At 39.0% G+C, this 16,738-nt stretch overlaps 2 protein-coding genes and 1 long non-coding RNA gene across 5 annotated transcripts; 2 read left to right on the top strand and 1 right to left on the bottom strand.

The window, feature by feature from the left end:
• The first annotated feature begins 4,030 nt into the window (after positions 1-4,030).
• LOC147138251 (clusterin-associated protein 1-like) lies at positions 4,031-11,868 on the top strand. 2 transcript variants are annotated; one of them, XM_086047262.1, is made up of 14 exons: positions 4,031-4,118; positions 6,289-6,422; positions 6,828-6,869; positions 6,985-7,096; positions 7,511-7,595; positions 7,685-7,864; positions 9,018-9,113; positions 9,201-9,284; positions 9,367-9,500; positions 9,930-10,071; positions 10,423-10,495; positions 10,569-10,706; positions 10,849-10,898; positions 11,472-11,868. In XM_086047262.1, the coding sequence occupies exons 3-14, from the start codon at positions 6,848-6,850 to the stop codon at positions 11,640-11,642; spliced, it is 1,287 nt and encodes a 428-aa protein (XP_085903388.1). In that variant the 5' UTR covers positions 4,031-4,118; positions 6,289-6,422; positions 6,828-6,847; the 3' UTR covers positions 11,643-11,868. The 2 variants fall into 2 exon arrangements, with proteins under 2 accessions (XP_085903388.1, XP_085903389.1); XM_086047263.1 differs by lacking the exon at positions 4,031-4,118 and adding an exon at positions 4,874-6,107.
• LOC147138252 (uncharacterized) lies at positions 5,951-12,713 on the bottom strand. 2 transcript variants are annotated; one of them, XR_015088973.1, is made up of 4 exons: positions 12,255-12,713; positions 10,379-10,458; positions 7,664-7,807; positions 5,951-7,193 (listed from the first exon to the last, which is right to left on the bottom strand). It is a non-coding gene; the product is annotated as an uncharacterized LOC147138252 (long non-coding RNA). The 2 variants fall into 2 exon arrangements; XR_015088972.1 differs by having other exon boundaries at positions 5,951-7,807.
• Positions 12,714-12,746: 33 nt separating this feature from the next.
• On the top strand, positions 12,747-16,456 carry ccdc124 (coiled-coil domain containing 124). Its single transcript, XM_086047265.1, has 5 exons — positions 12,747-12,882; positions 13,317-13,494; positions 13,606-13,795; positions 13,912-14,017; positions 15,141-16,456. Exons 2-5 carry the CDS (start codon positions 13,336-13,338, stop codon positions 15,343-15,345), a joined length of 660 nt encoding a protein of 219 aa, XP_085903391.1. The 5' UTR covers positions 12,747-12,882; positions 13,317-13,335; the 3' UTR covers positions 15,346-16,456.
• Positions 16,457-16,738: the final 282 nt, after the last annotated feature.

Raw genomic sequence — 16,738 nt, forward strand, 5'->3', positions numbered from 1 at the left:
GGAACACTCACAATCACACGAAGATTAAAACAATATCTCTTGCCCTTGTATTTTTGCGCTTTCTAAAATTAATATGTCATACGTGATTTTCAAATGAGTAACTTTAGGTAAGCACTTTTATGGGCAAGGAGCCATGTCTGTGTGTTTGAGTGGGTGTTCAACAATACGGTAATCATGAAATGAAGAGAGATTAATGAAATTATAATGATGTCATATCATGACAATAACACTAAATTACGTCTTCTTTTGTAATTTACTCTAATAATTGTCAATAAAAATTGCCAAATTTGAACTATCAAGTGCCTCAAGGGAGACTATTACTAGTGTAAATGTGTCCAGAAATGTGTCCAGTATAGAGATATAACTTTGTGTATGTCAAAGGTTAACTGAATACAAGTCTTTCATTTAGAGTTTTGTAAAGATATTCTTTGTTTCAGTTTAAGTTGAATGTAAACATGATATATCTTGTGCCACTTGGTTGCATTTTGTTTTGAACTTTGAAAAGTTCAATAAAAAATATTGTTGAAAAAAAAAAAAAAGGTCCAGTATTTGTCTGACAAAATGCTGAAAGAATGTGGGTGATGATGAAATCAAATGAATATAAGAGGTGAAGAATGATCAGCAATGTGTTTTAAGTTCTTGAGCCATTTTTGAGCCAAGTGTGGCCTGTCTGCCCATCACAGTATCTGAAGATGAAGTTGGGAAGAGTGATGTAGCTGCTGGGCAGTGTCCAGTTTCTTGTGGCCACAGTAAGACAACCACATACTTTGTCTTATTCCTTGCTGTATTTCAGGGATGTTGAAAAGTTGTGTTTGCTGCTTTCAGCCAACTCAAAATTGCATATCATCCCATGGCCAAATATTGACATGAACGTATTTCCTAGGGGTGTGATGTTATACAATTAGTTAACCCCGAAAACTGTTACAAAGTGTGTTGGATTAACCTAATATACCATACTGTGGTTGAGTTAGTTTATTAATTTACTGGAACCGGTTTTAAAATAGTAAGTAGGCTGCAATTGATCATAGAAAATATTGGTTATGGTGTGGATATTTATTTCAAATACTGTATAAAAAATTTAATTCAAATTTCCTTCCCTGATTAATAAACCTAATCTACGAAATTATCATGAGAGCAGGCAAATTATGTTTGCTACTGAGTACACAAGTATAGTACTGTAGCATAATAAAGACTGAAAACTAAAGGCTGAATTCAAATGACATCAAAACTGCTCAGGCCTCAGGTAACGACCAATTCCGGCTCAGCTTTAGAAATCAGGTCAGCTGTAATTGGTCGTTACCTGAGCCCTGCGCAGTTGTGATGTCATTTTCAGTCGACTGAAGTGACAAAATGGCCACCCCCGGAGATGGCTAAAAATAGGTGGATTAACTCTTATTCCACAAATCCAATATTTAACAGAATTCCTTGTTTCAACTAGTGGGCTTCCATAGAACACATTCTTGATAAAATATGTTCATGCTTTTTTGGTGTTTTTCTGTGTTCATTTATCAGCTTTGAGGTTTCCGACCGGCACCTTTATTTGACATTGAAACATTTGCGTGCGCGTTTTGCATACTGTTAGTGTATCATCACTGTCCTCAGATCTGAACCGTAGTCAGGGGCGAAATGACTGCAGTTGTATTTGGCTTGTTCAACTGGTAAACGTAGCGTACATCTCGGTCCAGTGACTTCAAGCACAGTGGTAAAACACAGACGAATGAACGGGATGTCGTATTGCTTGCTAATTCAACTGTGGTTTCATTCTATCCCATTTCAGCACCGAACAGTTTTCTATGACACTTACACTTGGAGCTGAGCGCACCTGCTCCACATACACCGCTCCTTCTTCCCTTCTCTTCAGGGTTCTCGCCGTCAGTGTCCCCGATGTCACACATGCCTGTAGCATCACGGTGCCCTCCGCATGCCATTTGACATGCAAAATGTCAGTCAAATTAAACACATGCTGATTGGTCCCATGCAAAACAATTGCATTTTCAGGAATTTATTAAAAAAAAAAAAAAAAACATCCGGACGCCCTGACAAGGTGCAAAAAAGTGGACTTTTGGTCACTAACATATAGACAAGCAATAACATTCACACCTATGTAGAGTCTTCAATTAACCAAACAAGCATGTTTTTGGAATGTGGGAGCAAGCTAGAGCAGTGTTTCTCAACCTTTATTGAGCCATGGCAGATATATAACATCGGAAAAAATCTCACGGCACAACATATAAAACGCTTAGCAAAAAATGGCTGGACAGGGTCATGATGTACCTTCTGTCATATAGTGGAAGAACATTTTTTTTGCCTGTTCCTGTACATGGTTGGCACAAATGAACAAAACCGTTTTTTTTAAATTAGAAAATATATATTTTGTAAAAATAATTGACATTGGATAATTTCCCGTGGCACACCTAATGATCTCTTACGTCACACTTATCAGCACACTGGTTGAGAATCACTGAGCTAGAGTACCTAGAAACAAATCTAAGCAAGCATGAGAAGAACATACAAACTCCACATAAGTGGAGGTAAACCTGAAACCAGGGTCGGGTTTAAATAGGCATGTATGAGGGGGCAGCCACGAATCTTGAGGGGGCATTGTGCTTTTTACCTTTTACCATGTCTAACTGACAAATCCAATCAGTTAGATGCAGGCACACTTAACAAGTGCCTCAAAGCACTGTGGTCTCAAATCAGGCATCCAAGTGGAGCGGGAGAGAGGCATGAGATAAAAATATGTGAAATATATTTTGGTGGATGTAGTTTGGGGGTGCACAATATCTATTTGAGGGGGGCCAGGCCCTCTCTTGCCCCTGCCTGAAGCTTGAGCCCAGGACCTCACAACTGTTTGCACTATTCAAACAAAAGACTGCAGGGAAAAAGTCTGTCTTAATTTGTGTAGATAACCCTTACTGTACATATGAATACGGAATCTAAAGCAGATTGAATAATTTGTGTGCGACACATGAAAGCAGAGTGTAATGGGACTGAGATAATCATTGGCTCAATCACATTAAGTGAAACTGAAGAATCAACTTTAATGTAAAAACTTATAATTACATAATTGTATCAGTGGCACCAAGGGAGAAACATAATGACGATTCTCGGGGCCGATGACAGTAGCGGCTGAGAAAATATTTTCAATTGGTGGAATTGAAGTCATATACAGTATTTCATGGGGCCTCAAAATTATTTTACACAAGCTTCTGAACTTTTTTTTCTAGGGCACATCATGTACTGAAAGACAGAGTGTGCCTTTAATGGAGCTGTGCAAAAGTGATGAAAACCACACAAGAAATGTAAAACTTTCACAGTCTGTGTATTTATTTTTCAATCCACAAAGAACATACTTTATTTATCTTGTTGCAGAACTCATTTTATGATACCCTGCATAATTTATGTAGTTTCCCTCACGAAATGTAAGTATCTAAATCAACTTCTTGTTCCAAGAACTTTTTAGCTCCTCTGGTGACCCAATGTAGAGACACTGGCAGATTAAAAGGCCTGGTTATCCTTATGTCCGACAGAACCATAAAGCTATTTCTGCTAAAGAATGCATACGGTCAATCAAAAGTGGTGTAATCCCTAACTTATAAAAAAGTTCATTCAGCAGTTTAAATTCTTTGTGGTCAAGCATTGTGGCTGCACTTTAACTAGTGCAATTTTCATTCTGAAACAATATTCAACAAACTGTCCACTGTGATATTGCAACGCTTTATTTCGCAAATGGTCTAAAAGTTTAAGATTTAACTAGTTGATGGGAGGATGTACAGCTTCTTTGAAACCTATGTTGCCCAATGGCTGAAACCCTACACATTATATATATATATATATATATATATATATATATATATATATATATATATATATATATAAAATGTGAAACAAATGGGGGAATTGTGTAGCAAATGAGCATTTACAACTGTCCTGTTTAAAATGTAAGCATAACGTTGAAGCTTTTACTTAGTATTCACACAGTCAGTGTCAAAATCAAGCATGTATTTTAAGAAGAATGCAACGGTTGGGTGTAGCTGAATTTGAAGGCGTGCGCATTGAAACGCAGCACTTTGTTCTTGGTGGACTCTAAAGCCATTTCCGCGTGGACGAGCGTCCCGGTGAGTCACCACTCTTCTGCGGCCCTGTTCGAGTCCTCGTCGGCTACGGCGCAGTCGAGACGCTCCACTCCGGGAAGTGCCAGGTCACGTTTGTTTAGCTTCTCCAGGAAAGATGACAGCAATCGTTTGTTCAAATGGTCCGTCAGGGTCCTCTCCTCTTCGACGCGAACCGCCTCACCATTTCTGGCCGACATAGTTTCTTCCGCATCGGCGTCTGAGCCCACCAGCGAGTGGGCCGCACGGTGGCTCAAGCACAAGCCGTTCAGCTGCTCTTCCTCGGCAGGAAGATGGTCGATCGGCCTCACGGCGTCCGTCCTTAACTCCGAATCCATTCGTGATGTTAAAGTGGTCTGCAAAGCCGCATTTTCCAATTCTTTCAGCCGCTTACTGTCGAGGCCACGGGCAGGGGATTGATTTCCTGTTGCAGGGCTGTTTTGAGGAGGTTCACCGCTCTGCTCCATGGTGCTGAGCTGTAGCAATGCAGCTAGAAAAGAACACTTTGTTCTGTAAAACAAAGGACGGTGTCGCCTCCGTGTGGCCGACAAGATACTTGAAACTACTTTCGTGGAATCAAGGACGGAACACGGGGAAAACACTGGGCTCTATGTTGGGCGCTCTCAAAAAAAAAAAAAAAATATATATATATATATATATATATATATATATAAAATAAAATAAAAGTATATATATATATATATATATATATATATATATATATAGGAAATTCTCTGCCATCCATGACTTAATATCTAAAATGCAATTTAAAAGGGTATCAATGGGTCCTGTGTCATCAGATTACATCAAATCGTACCAGGAAAAACGTGTTCCATCTCGACTTTTTTTTTTTTTTACCATATTAAATCATCTTTATTTTGAACAGGGTAACAATCATGCACCTGTAATCCTCAAAAGAGGCGCTTAAAGAGGAAGTCAACCCAACATTTTTCATTATAACATTGTTCTATGCAGCTCCACTAGTCGAAACACGGTGTTCTGATTAAGAGCCACGAGTCGGCATTCTGATTAATATTGTGTTTGTGGAATATGAGTTAAGCAGTAAAATCCTGCTACAGAAAACAGGTGAGCCGTGATTGGTCATTACCTGAGCCCTAAGCAACTGTGATGTTATTATTAGTTGACAGCAAGTGGCAAAATGGCCGGCCCCTGAGGTGGCCAAAAACAGGTGAATTTTACTTCTTAACTCATATTCCACAAACACAATATTAATCAGAATGCCGACTCGTGGCTCTGTATAGAACATATTGTAAATAAAATTTGGGGGTTGATTTCATCTTTAAGGAAGTAAGGGATAGCGGGACAATAAGTTATATCTGGACAGTGGACACTTCTAAACTTTATTGCCAATACAAAGGCAGAATATAGAGTCTGCAAGGGAAATATATCATATATTAATGAAGGCGTCGGTGTCTAATGCAACTGTTGCTGATTGGTGCTGGATGGAGACTGCCAATTGTAGCGATGTCAGTCCCTCCTGTGATAGAGTACCTTCTCCAAAACAGGGCAGATCATTTTTGACAGAAAAAAAGGTGTTTCTCATTACTAATCGTAATCATACACAAGTTATCTGGGTGCTGTTTTTTTCCCTTTACTTTTTTGTTTTACATATTTTTATTTGTGTTGTGGAGTGATTCTGATTTTGTGTTGTTTCAATTACTTTTTCAATTTCATTTGAAAGTAGTTCAGGTTGTTGTACTTTTGTATTTTTTTGTAGCTCTGTGTAGAGGAAATAATTAAAATAAACAAATAAAGCATAGTGCATGTTTTTTACATTAGTATATGCATAATTCTTTATTAGATTTGATAATAACTTCATTTGCAAAAAGAAAAATCTGAAGAGCCGTTCAAAAAAAGCCAGCTCTTTTAAGTGAGCCGAGCCATAAGAACGGGTTCTCTAAAAAGACCAGCATTCCCATCACTACTTCCATCATAACAGTACGGGCTCCTAAAAAAGGCAGCGAGACAAGTAGGGTGTGTTAAGTATTTTTTTATTTTTTTTATCCTTGTGATGTACAATATTGACAAACGCATGACACATAACACCTGATAATTTAAACTTGTGAACAAAATGCACTAAACTAAACTTGTAATAACTATGGTGCAATGAAATGCGTAAAAACACTATGTTTACTGTTTTGTACTGCAAAAACAGTTATAGCGCCTGGCTCAACATCCTCGTCTCCAATTGGACGTGACTGCAGCATAGTCATTTATGATTGGACGAGCAGAATTGTCTCTTCCGTGTAGTAGAACATCTCCGAGGGCGACTGACCAACTCATCAACAGGTAACCATAGGCGACTCTCTGAAACACTAAAAATGATCTATTTAGTAATTTTTAACGAGGATATGGTAGTTAATTAAATGATACACAGTATGTTCTAGTTTGTGCTATATGCAGCGACGACGCGTTCAGTTAGCTTCTTCGTATGCCTACAGGCGCAAACGCTTCAAATTTCAAGGGGTAATGTGCATTAAAAAACAAAAATGTATTCAGTCTCAAAACCGTCTCAATGAATAAATCTAGTTATCGTGGGTCGAGAGTTAAAACGGCAACGAGCGATTTCATCACGTTCACTTTACAAGCGTTCTAGCAGCTTGGCATTTTTGCTCTATTTTACATCTACAGACAGCTTGAATTAGCATCGAAATTCATTGTTACTTACTCTTCTTTTTTTTCTTTCCAAACCAGTGAGGACAACACGAGTCACAATGTCTTTCAGAGATTTGAGAAGTAAGCTGATCCTCACCATCTGCTACATACACACACCTGAGCCAATACATTTTAAATGTGGTATTTTTGCACTCGTGCATGTGTTCTCACATTTGTTAATGTTCGACATCGACAGATTTCACAGAAATGATGAGAGCTTTGGGCTATCCTCGTTTGATTTCGTTGGAGAATTTCAAAACACCGAACTTCAATCTAGTGGCAGAAATCATGATATGGCTCGTTAAAAGGTATATCTTTTTTTCTGTCTGTCTGTCTCAAGTATCTGTCCACTGATTCATACATTGAATCTTACTTACTCTATTTAGAATGTCATTGCATCTTGAACTGAAACAGAAATGAAAAAGCACTTTTAGAAATATAAGATGAAAAATAATGTACTTTGTTTTGATCATTTGTACTACTACTGCTAATGGTGTGTGGAGTGATTCGTTGTTGTGATAAGATGAAGACACACTATATGTATTTTAAACCAGTCATTATCTAATAAAAGATTTGCAGTGATTGGTTGTTTTAAGGTCACACTTGATGTGCCGGCTGGCACTAGAGGCAACAGTGTTTACAAACAATTAAGAAGTCAGGTTTCCTTATTACTTTCCCTTCATGAAACATTCTGCCATTTTGCCCCCTAACCCATTATGTAGATATGAACCTCAGATGGATATTCCTCCAGATGTGGACACAGAGTCAAACCGAGTATTCTTCATAAAGGCTGTGGCTCAGTTCATGGTAATGTGCCAGCATAAAACAATGTAGTTGTAGTAGAAGTTGTTATAACATAATACAATGCTGCTCACTTCTGTCTGACCTTGTTGCAGGCAACCAAAGCACACATCAAGCTAAACACCAAGCGCCTCTACCAGGCTGATGGTTATGCAGTGAAAGAGATGTTAAAGATCACATCAGTGCTGTACAGTGCAATGAAGACCAAGCAGATGGGCCTGGAAGACAAAGTGGAGGAGGAGAGCAGCAAATTTAAGTTTGACATTGGTTCACGGGTAAGATGATTACTAACATATATGAGGTCAAACACGAGTCCTGCTCCAGAAAAAATCAGATAACTTTGGACTAATGTATTTTAACAAAAGGTAAAAAATAAAGAAAGAAATAACTAAGTATTAGGGCCATGGGAAAACAATAGAAAATTAGAGAGAAAATTCATAATGTTATAAGCATTTAGTTGTCATTTTATGATAGGGAATAAGTATTTTTTTGATGAGTGAATGTAAAAATTCCCACACAATGTAAATGCAACGGTCTGGGACCACGTGATGCTGTCTTTCTCGAAAGACCTCATTCAATATATACTTTGATTTGGGTCAGTGTTTCCCAACTAGGGGTACGTGTACCTTAGTGGTACGTGCACATTGCAGGGGTTACATCGTGCGAACATTTAATAATTAATTTACCAGACCTGTGGCACAGCTGACAAAATCACAATAGCTTCATGTTAACTCAAGTGGCTGATTAAAACTCAGTTGATTGATGAAAACAAAGTAAAACTGCTATAGTGGAAGTATATTTGTTCCTGATTTATAAAGTTTAAATACCTGTGCACTGTCCTCACTGAGACATGGGTGTAGTCTGTGCTAGACAGTGAGCTAAACTCTGGAGAGATTATGCAAGATGTCTCCGTAGTTCTTTGTAGTTTTTAATATCATGACATCAACGTTTGGCACAGTGAAAACTGCAGGATTCACAGTGATTGCTGTTCCTTTTTTTTTCTCAACCATCTAACTTTTTTGTTCATATATCACACGAGTCCCAACACTTCCTGCTTTACATTGCTTGCACCAAAATAAAAGCATGTTTTTTCAAAATAAGAGTCTGAACAAATTAGTCAAAACTCGCCTGAAAGACTTGATCAAAAGACCTTCAGTTTTTTGTGTGGTCAATGTTACAAGAGCTGAGCTTTCTTTTCTTTTTTTTTCTATTAATATTTTTTTATCTACCGTATATTGTTTATTTTCAAGTCAACATTTTGACAATGCCTAAGAATTAAAATTTTCAAGTTAAAGACTCAATGTAAATTGATTTTCCTTTGCACCGCCCCTCACCACCCACATGCTCCTATCTTTAAATTTGCATCAGATGTGTGTACTATTGAGTTGTTATTGTTACATAGTACATCTCCCTGTGTCTTCCTATTAGATTTCTGACCTCAAAGCAGCTCGGCAGCTTGCGTCGGAGGTCACATCTAAAGGAGCATCTTTGTACGATTTACTGGGCAAGGAAGTGGAACTTAGGGTGAATGGAAACACATAGTAATTGAATGATTTTGAGTCATTATTATGTTTAAGAATATGCATGTGAGTGTATTCTTATTATGTTTAGGAAAAGAGAACAGCGGCCATTGCGAGACCTCTGGAGATCGATGTGACTGAAAAGTCCCTGAGAGTAGCCATCAGGGAAGCCTTGGTCAGTATTAGTTTTGTTTTACTGCCATTTCCTTAAATATTGTTAGATTCATGAATTGACACTTATTCTGTTTGTTCTTAAGGAAATGGTGGAGAAAACCAAAGAAATGCTAAATAACATTGTTTCTGATGAGACCAGTCTGGATGCCAAGATAGAAAAGAAGAAACAGGACCTGGAGAGGAGTCGGAAGAGACTTCAGACACTGCAAAGTGTGCGGTCAGTTGACAATGTTGCCATAAATTCATCAGACAGCGGAGTCCTCTGCCAAAGAGCATAATATGCATGTGCCAAGGTTTTTCATTGGTGTTGGACACAAATGTGGGCACAAAGTCCGTTCAGAGTGGGCTCACACACATTAGAGATGACCCCGTAAAAAGGAACCAAGCAATTACGTTAATATACAGTACATTGATGAACCTGCCAATTAAAGTGTTATTTTCATTGTGGAGTTTTATAATGAATTATGTTGCCATTTTGTTATCTGTGTGCTTCATGTAACAGTATCGCTATAAGAGAGAAAATTAAAGGGCACAGATTATTATTATTATTATTTATTTTTTTTACATTTTCTAAATTCTTTGTTTAAAAAAAGTGCCCATGGGGACAGAAGTTTTTCTTAAGCATTTCTCCTTCATGTTGTGTTAGACCAGCGTTCATGGACGAATATGAAAAGATCGAAGAAGACCTGCAGAAGCAGTATGAAAGCTACGTGGCAAAGTTCAAAAACCTTTGTTTCCTGGAATCTCAGCTCGAAGATTACCATCAGCTGGAGCAAGAGCGGTTTGAGGTGGGTGATTCTATTCTGCTGATATGATAAATGTAAGCAAAAATGTTGCGGTATCACGGTTGTATTATGGCACCACAGAAATTGATTGATTAACCTTAAATTTAAGTAGGATTTCAGGTATTTTTTTCTTAAATCCAGCTTTCTTTTGGGTGTGTATTTGAGTTTATATTACCGGTTGTTTAAACTGTGACTGATTTTAAAGATGGGAAAGCTGCACAAACAGAAAAAGACCCCACAGACACCTCGTGTTTGCTCGGATACTCCGGCTTCCTCCCGCATTACAAAAACAAAAGTCTGTGTGCCTCACCTTTCTTTTTCACTCAGTGTATCTTGTCCATTTTTCCCTCTCAGGAGGCTGAAAACACTCTAAGGATGATGCAGCAAAATCTGAAGGAGGAGGACAGAGATCTAATGAGGAGCTCATGTGAGTACTGGAAATGATGTAAAACTGTGTATTGGTGTCTCATGTTGCGTTCATTGTATGAAATTTGTTTCAGTGAAAGATGTGGACTCCGACATGGACGTTCTTGAGGATGAAGGTGACATGGACAGTGATTTGGAAGAGTCTCGGCCCTCCAATCCACGGCCCACTCGAAATGGTTTGATGGCTGCTAAACAGATGAGCGATTTGTTCAGTATGTCAACTATTTGATGAGCTTTGATTCATCCCGCACTATTCTGTGGGTCGATATCTAATGCTTGTTATTTGATTAATCCAGATGCAAGTTGCAACAGTCAGACCTATTACCTATAATGTGCACCTATTTTTTCTTCCAGGAAGAGGAACACGATTCATTGGGAACATGCAGGGTGGGGACAGTGATGAGGTATGATGTTAATATTTGTCAAGTGTGTGCATGTGAAGCCCTTTTGAGACTTTTCTGTGATTAAGGTCTCTATAAATACATTTGGCTTGACTTGTAAACATTGTATACAGTACATACAGCTACTATCTCTTTCTAAAGAACAGCCTCTTCAATCTTTTCTATTAAGGATTGTGTTTTGTTTTTTTTGTATCTCACCTATCTCTGTGCACTCACATTTATATTTAAAGCCAGCATTAGCCATTTCCAGAAGGCCAAAACAACCGAAAGGACAGGTTTGTGCAGGGCCAGTGCCTAGTTAATTCTTTGCTATATGTGTTTTAAGATTACATCGCCCATCCTGATATTTTCTGTCAGTAGCTCATCCAGTTTGTATAGGTATAGAGTTAACATGTAAGATTTTCCTTTAAATGAGTGTAATGTTTAATTTGCACGTCTAGTTCCAGGATATTAGCAAGAACCTTTAGCATTAATATTGCTTAGTTTCGTGATTTAGTGTTTCCTGTCAAGATACAAACAACAATGAATACCATGTGGAGCTTTTGTCATGTCTTTTCTGTCTTTTCTATATTTTAGTCAGAAGACAGTGAGATAGAGGTGGATGAAGATGATGACGAGGAAGGAGGCGAGGATGAGAGCAAAGAATTAGATGATGATAGTTTGGAGGACCATGTGGCCAAGGCAACTGGCACCTTCAGAGGACGCATGAGACCCCCCCTTTTTGATGAGAGTGACAATGACTTCTGAATTACAAACACATGCCCATTTTTATTCAAATACAGATGTGCTCTGTCATATATTTTCTATTTTCTAATATCTCATATTCTTCCTAGATTATTCTTATTAGTATTATTGTTATTGTATTGACTTGTAACATTAAGAGTTCATTGTGGGGGCACGGAGCATCAATGTACAATAACGCTTAATGTTTGTTAATTATGTTAATAAATTGTTTGGTCCTCTGTACGTTCCATCCACCGTAACTCCAAATTGATGCTGTTATTTACACCCTTATTTAACAAAAACAAACCAAATGTGCTACTATAATCCATTTTCTATTCCGCCTATCCACATTTGGGGAGCTCTGAAGCATACAAGTTGACTTGAATGATCATGGACTGCAAATCTAATGTCGTGGCATCTCATAGCAATATATACTGTAGCAGCAGTAAACTTTCCAATTGACTTTTCCTAACAGGTCAGAAAATGTATGATTAAAAATGGACTTGATTCAAAACTCCGAAATTACGTGGCCATAATGCATTAGAACCTTTTGGTGGGTTGCTATTGTATATATGAGCTATATCCGTCCATGAATTGTTTTTAATAATATTTTATCCACATAAGATATATCCATACCTTGACTCGCTGGTTCTCTGGAAATTAGGTCTGAAATGTTTAACTTACTGTGTGCGATCTTCATGCAACATCGACACACCAGCCTTTATGACGTGATTTTGTTTGAAGCAGATTTTCCGTGTTTGTTGCCAAGTTATGGTACTTGCATTATTGTCATGAAATACACTTGAGGGTGGAGGATAGCTTGTTGCTGCATGTTGCAGTTGAGATATGACACCCCTCACTCATATCTGTCCTTTGCGAGATTGCTGCAGCACTCCTCTTCTACAGAACACAACACATCATTTGGTTTTGCCTACGGTTGTCAAAATATGACTAAACCTTTCTGATTAGCTGCACTGAAAATTAAAGTCGTTCTTTCGTTTAAGTATTATGTTTTGCGATTGTATTTGCATTCCAGAAAATATTTTGTGTTATATTTTAACAGTTTCATTTCTAAAATTTGATTCATTCGCATTAGAGACCACAATAAACCAGATATTTCGTGACAAGTTTCTCTGACGTTAAAAACAGTAGACACCTTTGGATAAAATCACGTCATCAGAGTGCGTCGACGGGATATGGCAGATGCCTCTACGAAAACAAGATATCTGTGGACTAGTTAGGACGTGAATTTCGTCGGATACTGGTATGATACTCTAAATATTCTTACATTTTCTTTGTTGTCGTGAACACGAAACGAGAATGACAAGTTAATAAACAAGCTTGACATGTTTAGTAAGTTAACACCCGCTAGCACTAACAGTTACTCTATATCAGCAGTGACAAAAAGAAATGCTGACCCAATTTGTAAGAAAACGAAAGCATATAATAACGGTCTATCCGTCTGTTTCCTGGGTTATATTTTGACGAAAAATGTCCGTTATTGGTTTGTCACAATGCTCTGACTATTCCCATTTTCGCATTTTAACATGTAACGTTGAACGGCTTCGAAATATGTAGAAGCATTAGGGAATGCTTCTACATGAGGAAATACATAAACAAATGTACGATATAATATCTTAATTTACAATGTGTTTTTTAAGACATTTTTGATAATAGCGTGGTCTATTTTCATGTCAGCTGAACGGCGGCTGCTGGGATGCCGAAGAAGTTCCAGGGTGAGAACTCCAAGGCGGCCACAGCCAGAGCCCGCAAGGCTGAGGCCAAGGCAGTGGCGGATGCGCGGAAGAAGCAGGAAGAGGATGATGCCCTGTGGCAGGAAACTGACAAACATGTGCTGAAAAAAGAGCAGAGAAAGGTTGGCACTAATCTGATGTGTAAAAGGTCCTGTCAACACTTCATGGTTTTCAACTGTTCTGCAAAAAACAGATGATGTGCGAGTATAAAATTATTTTTTTCGCCTTTGCAGGACGATAAGGAGAAGAAGAGGATTGAACTATTGGAGAGGAAAAAGGAATCCCAGCGCCTCCTGGATGAGGAGAATGCCAGGATTAAAGGCAAAGCCCAGAAGGAGGGTGGAAGTAGTGGAAAGGTGACCCGAGCCCAGATAGAGGAGGCTATTCAGAATGTCCCACAGCCTCAGCAGCTTAAGCCAAAAGGTAAACTCGAGTCCGATGTGCAAGTTCACCTAAAGACAATACATCTTTTCCAGCACACTAGCTAATCTTCCATAACCTAACATCTGGAAATGACCAATCCTATGTTTAATCCACAGACAAGAGCCATCTGGAGATTCCACTGGAAGAAAACATAAACAGAATAATTCAGGAGGAAGGAACAGTGGAAGCTAGAACAGTAGAAGATGCCATTGCTGTGCTTAGGTAACTATTCTTTTGATAAACACAGTTATCAATAATCAATATGGCAGCATCCTTGTTGGGTGCTTTCATACTTTACTTGCTTTTTCTGGTTCATAACACTGTGGATGTGTTCGGTCAGTTAAAGCAGATGAACGCTTGTTTGTGTTCTTAACACAACCAAACTGCGATTATGTGGGGTGGTACTGAGACTACCTCTACATATGCGTGTGACGTAAGTAAGTTCTCGACGCAGATTGTTTTTTGCCATTGCGCCGCCAAAGAAGATCTGACGGTCTGAAAATAGTGGTGACGAACAGTAATATATTTTTAAAATAATTTATATTCATCATTCAAAATAAATAAAAAACAAGCACTGCAATTTAGCGATGACAGAGGCATCGTTAAAATAACGATGATGGACAGACGATGAAAGACTGGCTGATGGTCCGAAGATAGCGGTGAAGAACTGTAATTTTGTGAGGACGGAAGCGCGGTTAAAGTAACAATGACAGACTCACGATGACAGATCTGGTCGGCTTGAAATAATGGCGGATTCAGGATGACGGACGGGTGGCCCAGTCCAATGACGAACCGGAAAAATGTACTCACGTCCCCACCTCTGCTATTAACACAATCCACACCCCAAGGTTAATTTGTCAGGATTTATTTTTGGAGACATCCAATAATCAGACTTTTTCTGATTTTGATCAAAAATGGCAAATCGGGGACAAGTTTGGCTGGATTATCTGTATGTTTGTAACCTTGCTTAGCCAATATCTATCTCACTGAGTGGTGAAAGCTTGCTAGTGTTAGCGAAGGTAGCGAATGTTGTTTTTTCGTCAGGGTTCATTCAAGGTTGCAAGACGTTCGGCAGACATTCGCAACCAGTTTTAATGGTCACAAACTGTTTTTCTTGTCACCATCACATTTTGAGCATGTTCAAATTTTCCTTGCAACAAGAAAAACTGTGCGGGCGTTAAAACTGTCTGTGGGTGTCTGGCGAACGTCTTTGCAACTTTGAACGAACCTTGACGAAAAAACAAAATTCGGGCTGTGCGTAAATACTGGCAAACCTCCGCCGCTCAGTGAGATATGGGCTTGAAGACTCGCGGCATGTTTCATGTTGCCAACACTCCTGTTTCAGCATTGCGCCTGAGGACCTGGAACGCCACCCGGAGCGCCGGATGAAAGCCGCTTTTACGTCATATGAGGAGGTCAACATGCCTCGCTTGAAGATGGAAAACCCCAACATGAGATTGTCTCAGCTGAAGCAGCTACTGAAGAAGGAGTGGATGAAGTCTCCCGAGAACCCCCTCAATCAAAAGTTTGCTGCGTACAACTCCAAGTGAAGGCAATGGCCATGCCCCTTTCTCCATAAGCGCTCAACTCCCATTGGAAGCTGTCTTATGCACCATGGACACTTTTATTACAAGATCATCTTCATTCATCCAAAATTGAGTGTTGGTCGTCCTCATACTTTACCCCTTTTTCTCGCTGCCTCTCCATAAAACGGACATGTTCGATACGAAAGGTAGAGCCGGCATTTATTCGCCTGTGCCTTCCATTCACAACACACCTAAGCGTAACATTCCCAACAATTGATAGAGCTTCCTGCGTACAAATAATTAGATGCGTAGCGACGCCACTGGCCGCGTTTGGTGCGACGTATAAAATGCTTGTTGAACAGTGACAATTGCTTTCAAGCATGAGTCTTGGGTGTCACGCTCTGGCCCCGACTTACCGCTATCCTCTATATCAGGGGTGGGCAATTGCTGCCCTGGAGGGCCGGTATCCTGCCTGTTTTCCATCTCTCCCTGCTGGAACACAACTGATTCAAATGATCAAATAAGCAGCAAGGTCTGCTGGATAACGACCCTGATCATTTGAATCAGGTGGATCGCACCAGGGTGACATAGAAAACATGCAGGACAGGACAGGAATTGCCCACCCCTGCTCTATATGAAATTGGAAGTCTGAAAATTCAATCCCCCTTTTGGCATAAAAGAGAAGAAATCGCCGACTTTGATGGGCAGTGTGAAAGGTGCCTAGACGAGCAGAATTCAGCTAGCCACTATGTGTAAGACTAATGTGAAATGACTTTCTCATGGTATGGTTTTAACACACTTAGAGAGAAAGAAGTTGGATTTTACATGCTTCCACACTAACGTATTAAAGTGAAACATCAGATGATAATCATCTCTTCATTCAGTGGAAAGGTGAGAACAAATGTTAATATTATGTGTGATTCTTATTTCCAAAAGAATGTTCCAATTCAGCCATCAAATTGTTTCTAAGTTCAGTCATCAGCTTTTGTTGTTCACTCTTTAATATCACCTTGTGCTTGAGTGGCTGAATTGAGCATCCCTTATCTCCTCCACCAGACTGTGGCCCTTAGTTTGCTGTGTGATTTTAAAGTCTCATTTTCCCTGAGATTAAAGTGGATGATGACATCTGAGCTAATTCTGCTGTATGAATGTTTTGTCTATTTACCAATCATTTAACGGATTCATCATTGAATTGAAGAAATAAAGGGGTGGTGAAACATTAGCTTGAAAACTCTGCGTTGCCTTGTAGTGCCACCAAACCTGTAAAAAGAATTATAATTGTGTGTCTGTATTCAAACATTGAAGGAAATACAGTGTTTTTCTAAGGAACCCAAAAAAAAGGAATTGGTTTTAGATCAGTGTTGCTGTCGTTCACAAACCCATCCTGTTTTGTTTTGACAACAATGCAACATTCACA

The sequence above is a fragment of the Filicampus tigris genome, chromosome 12 (assembly GCF_054856515.1).
Source record: "Filicampus tigris isolate MCC_2025a chromosome 12, RoL_Ftig_1.0, whole genome shotgun sequence".
Lineage (NCBI taxonomy): Eukaryota > Metazoa > Chordata > Actinopteri > Syngnathiformes > Syngnathidae > Filicampus > Filicampus tigris.

What these genes read in the sequence shown, in the direction of transcription:
- LOC147138251 (XM_086047262.1), top strand. Translation starts at nt 6,848, where the DNA reads ATGTCTTTCAGAGATTTGAGAA. An exon ending in ATGATATGGCTCGTTAAAAG is followed by an intron (nt 7,097 to 7,510) that starts GTATATCTTTTT and finishes CCCATTATGTAG; the next exon opens with ATATGAACCTCAGATGGATA. An exon ending in AGATCTAATGAGGAGCTCAT is followed by an intron (nt 10,496 to 10,568) that starts GTGAGTACTGGA and finishes AATTTGTTTCAG; the next exon opens with TGAAAGATGTGGACTCCGAC.
- ccdc124 (XM_086047265.1), top strand. Translation starts at nt 13,336, where the DNA reads ATGCCGAAGAAGTTCCAGGGTGAGAACTCCAAGGCGGCCACAGCCAGA. An exon ending in TGAAAAAAGAGCAGAGAAAG is followed by an intron (nt 13,495 to 13,605) that starts GTTGGCACTAAT and finishes TCGCCTTTGCAG; the next exon opens with GACGATAAGGAGAAGAAGAG. An exon ending in TCAGCAGCTTAAGCCAAAAG is followed by an intron (nt 13,796 to 13,911) that starts GTAAACTCGAGT and finishes TTTAATCCACAG; the next exon opens with ACAAGAGCCATCTGGAGATT.